The following is a 9871-nucleotide window of genomic DNA, read 5'->3' as shown; positions in this document are numbered from 1 at the left end:
AGATTAATTGGTTTTCCAAGGTCACCTGTACAGAAAAGGGCTCCATGTGTTAGTAAATCTGCAGTGTATCACCTGAAATGACTTGTCTGCAGACGAGCGGATATCCTCCGATAAGTTGCTGCACGGGTTTTATTGATATTTGCTCAGGAGTTAACGAGGCTCTGTGCGAGGTTTCATTTGGCCAAAAAGTATTCCTGTTTAATCCACAGCCCTGAAAAACCGTAAGGGTTGGAGTTGTTAGAGCATCTTAGTTCTGGTGGCTTTAACCGGAGGGTGTGCGCTGTACCTCAAAGTCCACAGTTCATTTGAATCCAGTCCTAAAGCCCCTGCCAAACCAACAAACTCAGCGTGCTGACTCAAGATGAGGCTTATTAGCTCTAATCCCCGGCAACCCTCCATGTTTGTATTATCAAACAGGATTAGACTGATACCTGTATGTCGGCTGGCCAATATACTGCCTCACTTTTTAACTTTGGAACACTGACGAGTCACATAATCCACCTGTGATACGATGCAGGACCCTCTCTGTGAACAGACACATGAGTCTGGGAAACCTGCATCATGTTAACTGACACTGAAGATCAGTTTTACATGTTTAACACAGGCGTCTGAAAATAACATTCTTGTCACAAAGGCTTGATTCGTTTTTCCCGACCATTCAATCGATGATAACAGACACTGACCACTGATTGAATGAAGGACAGGAAGTTTATTACCACACGAGACAAAGCAAAGTAGAAAGTCCTCACACTTAAGAAGCTGAAACTAGAAAACTTTTGGCTTTTTTGCTCGAAAAATGACTTTTATTTTCCATCCATCAACAAAACAAACACACAGTAAAACCATAGTCTGCAGCTGCACCTCATCTTTTAACAGGTTTGCTCAGCGGTGTAAAATACCCTCCGATGACTGTGATCAACAACCCACTTAAATGGAGCATTAAAGAGAATTAGGCACATCATAATTTGCAAGATACTGTAACACATTACATGGAATGGATAATTAATTTCTCACATGTGGCTGCAAAATAAAAGACTCTGATCCATAAAGAACATCAGAATGAACTGCAGCCTGAGGTAATTACAAAAACACTGAACTGATCGATTAATTAACTGATCCTGGGATGAAATATTTCACTGAAAGTTAATGATACATCTGAACTGAACCCAACCGTTTGCCCCACACGCCACGCCGCATACCCTTACTGCCCTCTGTTGGATTATGTGGCTTGTTGCAGGCACTGACAGGCTTCATCATACCAGTGTTGTGCCACAGGATGGTACAATGGTGCATTTTAAAGCGATGACAGCAGTAATGTAATGGGATCGGGCTGGAGGTTCAGTGTTTACCGAGTACGAGTAGCAGTGCGGAGGAGCCATTTTCATAGCTCAGGAGTTCTCCGGAGAGTGTAATCGTGTTAAAGAGTGAGATCATGTTCAGATCAATGGCCTCATGCTGACACTTGTGTCTTTCCAAAGTAACAGAGACACCAGTGTAATATCAGGGCTGTTTAATGGAAGCAGGAGTGTCCTATTGCAGCCTCATCCCTCTTGTGGGATGGGAATGAAAACGAAATGAGAAATAAATCCCAAATTTGACCAAACTACTAAATGATTTCCGGTATTTTTTTTCTGAGGGTTGCTTATGCTACGCACATTTCATCAATCTCATGTCCAGTGAACAAAACTACAACTTGCAGATAATTGCTCCGGGCTACTTTGGGATCGATACTGTGCCAACATATCAGGCTGTATTGGAAAGTCTCTGTATGGGTGATTGCTTGCTACATCAATCCAGCTATAACAGAGAGCCATTTCCTCGTCGCTGCCCTGCCCTGCTCCTCTTTGTGTGGAAAGAGTATCGGCCAATTGAGGCAGATATTTTCCTCTCACTGTCCATTCCTGGGAAATTTTAGACAAACGGGGCAACAGCCGAGCTGTTTGTAGAAGTTTTTTTTTTTTTTTCAAAATAATTTTACAGCCCAATGGAGACATCAGCCTGAGTGGTTTGGGGTCTATGGATGTCCCCTGGGGACCCGTGGGCAAGCTCCTCACCCTGGATGCAACATCAGGACTGACCGTCTGCGATGGTAGATGATGGTAAGGGGATGGTGGTCACAGGATCCTCTTGAGGAGGTGGAGAGTGCAGAGGAGGAGGGTGGGTAGATGGTTGTTCAGTGGGAATCTGTAGCATTGCATTTTACTGGTTTCTCTGGTCGGACGGTGGGCGGAATTCCTTGTCAGCTTCTGCCTCAGATTTCTGGATGTTTTCTCATGGTAAAGAGATTTAAACTTATTGCTGACTCGTCAAAAACACAGACAAAGGAATTCGATCCACATTTTAAAGGTAGGTGTTCGTCTGTTTGTTTACTTCTGTTTGCCTGGTGCGAACTGCTTCCCAGTGGCAAATGAGTGGAACTGGAGGCAGTTTATGTTCGAGCTCGATGATTCAACACAGCAAAAATAAGCAGCCGGGACAACAGATAATAATTCTGAGTTGGATATAACTGAATGCTGATTTTAATTTATTAAATTAAATAATTTGGCCATTTTATTATTAGTATTAATTTAGTGCTTCCTGATAACAGTTATCTCAGTTCATTGTGATGTGAAGACAGTACCACTCATTAAATATCATGCTTAATGTGTTATCTTACATTATCCTTTTATACTTTTATTGGATTGATCTTGTATTGGAACAAAAACGTCAGAGTGACAGATGTCCTCAGACTGATTCTTGTCCTACGTCACTTCTACAGAGTCATCCAGGAGGCCATGCCAGGCAACCCAGAGAACATCCCCCTGGGAGAGTGCACCCTCTCCCAGTCCAGGGACCAGCTGACGCCCCCGAGCCGCACAGAGAGCACGGTGTTCAGCCTCTCTCGCAGCGAGTCCCTCTGGACCACCGAGACCTCCCGCAGCAAATGTGAAGTCTACTGGTTCCCCATCCACCTCATGTCCACCGGCGGCAGCTTCCTGGCATGTGGCATCATCATCAGCGGCCTTTACTTTGCCGGGCACTGCAAGAAGGTCACTAACATCCTGGGACCGGCCCTGCTGTCCATTGGGCTGATGGTTTTTGTGGTGGGCGTGGTCCTGATCCCCATCACCAAGGAGAACAGGAAGCAGTCGAACATGAAGAGGCCCCTGAGCTACTACAGGCCTCCTGTGTTCAATCTGTGATGATCTGGGTTTTGATGTCCCGTCACAAAACTTTGTGTTTGGAAATAACTCGGACTGAGACACCGCAGTGAAATGAAATGTACCGTTTCAGCATGGGAGCATCTGTGGAGAATAATTATAAAAACTCTACGTGGTGGTGACATTTTTATTTATTCCTCTGATTCACCGGGATTGACAAAATTAAGCACTTATCTCTGTCTCAAGTGTGCATGACAACATTTGCATTAATAGCCATGGCTGTCGAAAAGAAGGTGAGAGTGCAAGGACAACAGTGTGCCGCATAAAACGCAATTATTCACACATTCACACACAATTTGGCGATATGAGGATACAAGAGAGCAAACTGTCCTTATGAATATTTATGAGGGAAAAGTGGACATGGGGGATTTCCTAATGCTGTGTGGTACAGTATATGACAACTCATGAATAATTAAAGGCTGTGAGAGCTTGTAATTGTCAGTTCCCGGTTTGCTGTGTCTACTTCCATCCACTGAAGTCCTCATTGTGAGACGGCAGCTTTGAATGTGAATGATTCGTCTTCAAATTTATGTAAAAGAGAGAGAATTTGACTACGGTGGCCTGAAAGTACATCTCCATCAGATTTAAATATCATGTGGCAGGACATTTTAAGTAACCCCTTCAGATCCAGCTTCCATTGTAATGGACGTTAAATATTTATCAGCAATTAAAAATTTAAAATCAGATTTAGCCTGCGAGTAGATTGTATTTAAAGTAGCTATAATCAATATTTTTATATTAAGAACGGTTCACCACTTGCTTTTGAAAGCTCGTAGTGATGAAGCTGCATTGAATTATGTCCTGACTTTGCAGTTCCACCGGCTTTAGCCTCTTTCAGCTCGGTGTTTGATTTTTCCAGTCTGCTTCTGTTCACGCTCCCCAGTCTCACAGCAGCATTTTTAGCCACAGCAGGAAACTGGTTTCAGCTAAAGAAAGAAAAACAGTAGTGTGCTCCCTGACAAAGTTAGAGGCTAACTGGTGAACACAGATGAACATCAATCATCAGAGGCTGAGGGAGGTGTCATGATTTCTGCCCCCCCCCCCCCCCCCCCCCCATCTGTCCACTAGATGGCCCTGGACTTTCTTCCTGCTTTCAGATCCACTTGCTCACCTGTTCTCTGTTTCCAATCACTGGAGCGTCTCCGCCTACCCACACACCTGTGCCGCATTTCCCTCATCTTCTCCCCAGTATTTAGACCAGCCCTGTTTCTCCTGCCAGTTTCCAGATAGCTGCTGTGCTACTACCTGTGTGTGCGTTTCACTTTGTGCCGCTCATGCTGTGGACTCCTGTTCCTCCTAGCTGTGTATATTTACTCGCTGTCTGTCTGTCCATCCTTCTGTCTGAGCCACTGGTCCTCATCACTTACTCTATTAAAGTTCCTCAGCTGCACCAGCCTGCCTGTGTGGCTCCTCCCTGCCTGTGCTCCATCCTGCAGCCATGACAGGAGGTGACCAAAGACACAGCCTCAAATGAATGCTGCTGTTCCTCTGTACATGCTGCAGACGTACACAGGATTAGGCAGACAATAACTTAAAAGGTGATCATTAGCCAAAGTCAACCAAAATCAGTCAATACATAAAACAATACATTAGGCCTAGTTAACACCTATATCATTAAATCACTCGACAACTGGTGAAAAAAAATAATTACATATAATATTTGCTACATTTTATACAGTTGAAGTCTAAACGTCCATTGCAGTGGTCGTGCATTATATTATATTATAATATAAAAACACAAGTTTAATTGAAATGTTGACTTTGCCTGATTTCTGTGTGAGATGAGTGCAAACTGGAACATGTCCTCTGACATCTGAAGTTGTTAAGCGCCAATATTTGATTGAAAACTAGTATAGGTTTTCCAGGCTTTAAACAAAGAGTATGCAACATACTGGAGGAGAAATGCTGAGTCATGTATAGCTCGTGTACGTGAAAATTAGTTTGACTGTCAAATTAAAGGCCGCGTGTCATTTGCAAGGCCCTGCATCATTTGCATCACAGGAACCAGACCACCTTAATTCGGTCCCGTGATGTTTCTGCTGAGTGACAGCACAATAAGGAAACACAGAGGACAGAGGAGCCAGTCCCGTGTGTGTTTAAGCAGCGAGCTCAGAGAGCAGACCTGAGGAAACACCTTGTTTATCCTCCCTTTAAGGCGGGGCGGTTCCACACAGGTGCGCTGCCTCAGCACAGGTACAAAGGATGAAGCATCCTCCCGTTATACAAGCGTAAAGCGGCTGTGATGTCTCCAGGATGGACCTGATCAAGTACGTCGGCGGCTGTGTGCCTTTGTTTTTCATCGCCCTCGTGTTTGACGTCGTCGGTCTGATTGTGCTCTTCGTCGGGATCTTCGCCAACCTGCGCATCGACGGCCGCTTTTACGGCGACTTCTTGATCTACACGGGCTCCCTGATCATCTTCTTCAGCCTGGGCTGCTGGCTCATGTGGTACGTGGGGAACGTCCAGGTGTCCGAGCACGACGGCTCGAAGAAGAGGAACAGCGTGGTCGTGCTGCTGGCCAGGAAATTATCCGAGAGGCTGAGCCAGAAGCTGAAAGGCGAGGAACGCGTGAAATGCGTCGAGGACGACGACCTCAGCCGGGTGGGATCACCTCCACGCAAGGCCAGCAGGGTGACATGGGGCAAATCCACCGCCTACCACAACAAAGGGTACGATGACTCCCTGGACTCCCCCACCGAGGAGAAGAAAGTGGAGAAAAACCTAGAAGAGAAACTCTGAACTAACACCACTGTACTGAACGGTTACCTTCATACTGAAACACTCACCTTGTTCCTGCTTTGATGAGCTGAGACCTGTGACTGTCTCAGCCACAGCTTCGTTTCTGTTTCTGCTAAGAAAAAAAAAAACGGTGCAGAAACGCTTCAGCGCAGCACTCCGACTTTATTTTACAGGTCTGTCATTTCCTAATAATTCCCAGTGAAGGTTCCTGGAAAGGACTTGGTGCTGTTAACAGTGCACAGCAGGTCAGCTGAGCAGGTGAAAATGTGGAACTGGTCCACAGGCCAAAAAAAATGAAGAGTTAAGTTTCCATTAAAAAGAGAATAAGGAATAAATATTTACTTGGTTTAAAATGGTGAAGTTCTCTTGAGGAAATTCCTTTTAGTTAGCACCAAGTTCCTTGACGACTTATTAGGAAATTATTTAGACATTTTTAGTAAATCATGGACCTGTAAAATAACTAATTACCATCTTTTCATTATTTTATTAATTTAGCAGTTAAGTTATATTTTATGTGTATTTTATTTCAAACATCATATTCTACATGTTGTTTTTAAAGTTTTCTCCACGCTGCCGGGTAAAGCTTGATTATCAGCCACATTACCAAAGCCCCATAGGATCCTAAAAAGCATGTATTCCCCCTAAAATACAGAATATTTGATCTGACTGTGGCTCTGAACCCAGTCGCCTTCTTAGAAAGGGTATTTTGTCCAACCGAGAAGGACAAATATACCCGTCTGAACAGTCCTCCATCATTTCAGTTTAATCTTTTTCATTTTCCACAAATGCTTTGTCACATCTTTCAAATGCATTTAACATATTTTCTTCAAGTTGTAGCTGCCAGCAGACAGAGTAAAGACGAGCTCTGTTTGCCCTCAGATCTGCCGTCAAACACACACCCTGGTCGGACTGGTTTGTCTCAGATGTGTGGTGTTGGTTAAACAAACCTGAAAATCCTCAACAGGGGATCATATGTGACCTGGGAACCTGGTCATGTGACCCGGTTCTGCCGCTACTATTTTGGGAATAGTAGCTCAGATTTGAATTAGAATAATGGCATAGCTTATGCAAATGTCAGCTCTGCCACAGTTCGGTTTATAACGAGGTCTAAAATTTCCTCTCACACACAGCGAGTGAGTGTTAGCATGACTGGCAGCACAGCGCACTTTCATCAAACCCGTGACAGCGTTACAGTAAATACAACACAATTCGTCTCTGTTGTGTACACCTGCTGTAACATGACGCAGGACAGAAAGTCAAAGCCACAGAGCAGAGACAAATGGTGGCAGTTTGACAGGTCAAACAAGGTGCTCACAGAGAAGTTTCCATTACGTGCACTTCCTCTTTGTGACAGTCGCCTCACAATAAGTGTCATTATTGTAGCAGTGCATGAACCATGGATTATTAAATATTTAGGCAAGGCTTGAATGCAGTGTTTCCACCCTGTGGAGCTGCTCCCAAGCTAAATATAAAGGGTAAATATACTTCCTGGGGTAAATCTTTGAACTCGGTGGGAGTGAAGTCAAGAGGAGGCTTTGAGCAATCTGATAAAAGATGCAACACACTGGTGCAGAGGCTGCATCACTTTGGTTTCATTAGCTGAACAAAAAGATCTGGGGGGGTGGGCAATTAATTATAGCAGGCTTATCACTGTGCAAACACGAGCTCAAAGGCGGCTGATTATGAAATATATGTGCATAAATCTGTCACGCAGGTTACAGACAATGGGTTGATTTGTCAGATTAATGACATGAAAAGTGCAAAACAAGTCAGCCCTGCTAAGGAATGAAGATGGACTGTGGGATGTTCAGCTGATGTTAATGAGCAGCATAACCTGTTGTTGTGGCTTCCAGTAAGTCCTGTTCTATGGGAGAAATGTAAGGTGTGCTGCTAGTGAAAAAGAATGAACCAGAAGACAGGAGAGCACTTTGAGACTTGCTCTGACTCCTGTCAGACCTCCAGACAACATCCACTTGTCCGTCTCACCTGGCCCAGCTATGGAACAGGGGAGGTGCACCGTCCTCTTCCTGTCGCTGGCTGTCATTTTGGACATCATCGGCTTCATCCTCTTCTTCGTGGGGATCTTTGCACCGTTGAGTTTCTGGGACTTTTTCGTGCTGTCTGGACCTCTGCTGATCTTCCTCAGCCTGGTCCTCTGGATATTCTGGTACATGGGGAGCCTCACTGTGTCTGAGGAGGACCTCAACCTGCCCAAACAAGACATCCTGTGAATACAGTATGAGGGAAGCTGGACTCAACTGCCTAAGAGACTGGACTCGTTCAAACCAGCCACATGGTGATGATGAAAAGGGAACTGGCAGGTGGGACTGAAGCAGAAGCTTCATCAAAAGATCATGAATTTGTGAGCCTCTGAACCCCTTGAGGTTTTGCCTCACTGAAGGATATGGGATAAATTCAAATCCAAGCACAACCTGGACCACATTTGAATAATCCTACAAGATAAAACACTCCATTCCAGCCTTGACTTCAGGGTAAAAACAGCTTGTCATGTTGTGTATGGACAGCAGTGATTCCTGGACTTTGTCGGAGTGGAAAATGTATTTTTCAGCACTTACAGTCGAAGGAGGAAGCTTTTAAAAAAAACTGCACCATGATGAAATTTTTTTTCTTATTTATGTCATTACTGTCATCTGTGTACATTATGAGTTGATATTTATATTTCACCATGTCTCTGCGTGTTCATATAAGATGGATAAGCCAGTGACATTAGTAACTAAACATGCTTAAAAATGACTGTTGTTGTGTTCTTTGTGAGGCTGCTGCGCGTTAAAAACTAGCCTGACAGGCAGTGTGGGATTTTGCTCTGGGTTATTTTAGTAAGATATCCACCCAGCTCAGAGCCCAATGGAAAGAATAAACATGTCTCTCACACAGAAGTGACTGAGGTATGCAGAAAGGCAGAAAACATGTTCCTTCATGAAGTAATGAATCTCCAACACCTAATTACATGTGCCGAAGGGTTTTGCCAATTAGCAGTTTTCACTTTAAAAAAAAAACAACAACACTGGATGTGTGCTTCAGTTTGTTCACCACAACAGCCAGCAAAGAGGGTGAAACTAATACTCCTCCTCCACGCCCAATTCTTCCCAACCTTAATCAGCACTCAAGGCACCATTAGCTCCCTCAGACATGGAGAGTGTTATTAATGTGTCCATTTGGTTCCTGCCCCTGAGAGAGGAAATGGAGGAGAGGCGTAATGGGGCTCTCTCTCTCTCTCTCTCTCTCTCTCTCTCTCTCTCTCTCTCTCTCTCTCTCTCTCTCTCTGTCTGTAAAGAGATGGAAACCCTGCTGCTCAGCCCCTCCTCCCCCATAGGGACACCACTTTCTCTGTTATACTGAAATCCCCAAATTGTGTTGATGGTATACGTCATTACAATCTTAATCACAGCCGTACTTATCAATGCATAATAGCAGCTCCTGTGAGGGATGCAGATTATGAGAGGTTTTGTTTTGAGAACTTGAGGCTCAAACAATCATCCTGACGTGTTCCAGCTCAAATGAAGTAACACAGTGTTATGAAGCATATTCTCTTATGCAGGTAACGCTGAGCAGATATAAGGCTGTAAATCCCAGTAATGTGGTTTGGAAGAGCTTTGACTAACAGTTGATTCCCATTAGCTGTGCCACCGCGGTCGCTGCTCTTCCTGGAACTAAGTGAAAATGGAACTGACTATCACCAGTGGAAAAACAAGTGTTTGCCATGAGATAAATACAGAGAACAGACGATGATAAATACAGAGAACAGACGATGAGAAACACAGATGAATGGATCAGATGTCTTTAAAGGTTTTTAATATTTCAGACGTGGATTTCTAAATGGCTTTATCAAATAATCTTGATAGACTGATATTAGCTGAGCTTACAGTCAAATTAGTTACTTAAAATAATCAATCTAATGTGTGTGAATGTAT

General features: G+C 44.1%; 2 protein-coding genes across 2 annotated transcripts; both read left to right on the top strand.

Moving 5' to 3' along the window:
• Positions 1-2774: 2774 nt before the first annotated feature.
• On the top strand, positions 2775-3601 carry LOC121198836 (phosphoinositide-interacting protein-like). The gene has a single exon (XM_041063171.1). It carries the CDS (start codon positions 2775-2777, stop codon positions 3180-3182), a length of 408 nt encoding a protein of 135 aa, XP_040919105.1. The 3' UTR covers positions 3183-3601.
• Positions 3602-5294: 1693 nt separating this feature from the next.
• On the top strand, positions 5295-8693 carry LOC121199002 (transmembrane protein 238-like). Its single transcript, XM_041063433.1, has one exon. The coding sequence runs from the start codon at positions 5454-5456 to the stop codon at positions 5937-5939; it is 486 nt and encodes a 161-aa protein (XP_040919367.1). The 5' UTR covers positions 5295-5453; the 3' UTR covers positions 5940-8693.
• The last annotated feature ends 1178 nt before the right edge of the window (positions 8694-9871 follow it).

Source organism: Toxotes jaculatrix, chromosome 18 (genome assembly GCF_017976425.1).
Source record: "Toxotes jaculatrix isolate fToxJac2 chromosome 18, fToxJac2.pri, whole genome shotgun sequence".
Classification (NCBI taxonomy): domain Eukaryota; kingdom Metazoa; phylum Chordata; class Actinopteri; family Toxotidae; genus Toxotes; species Toxotes jaculatrix.
The sequence above is the reverse complement of the archived record's forward strand: the minus strand, read 5'-3'. Positions and strand labels throughout refer to the sequence as shown.

Bases quoted from the DNA above. Each gene is read 5' to 3' on its own strand.
- LOC121199002 (XM_041063433.1), top strand. From the start codon at position 5,454: ATGGACCTGATCAAGTACGTCGGCGGCTGTGTGCCTTTGTTTTTCATC.
- LOC121198836 (XM_041063171.1), top strand. From the start codon at position 2,775: ATGCCAGGCAACCCAGAGAACATCCCCCTGGGAGAGTGCACCCTCTCC.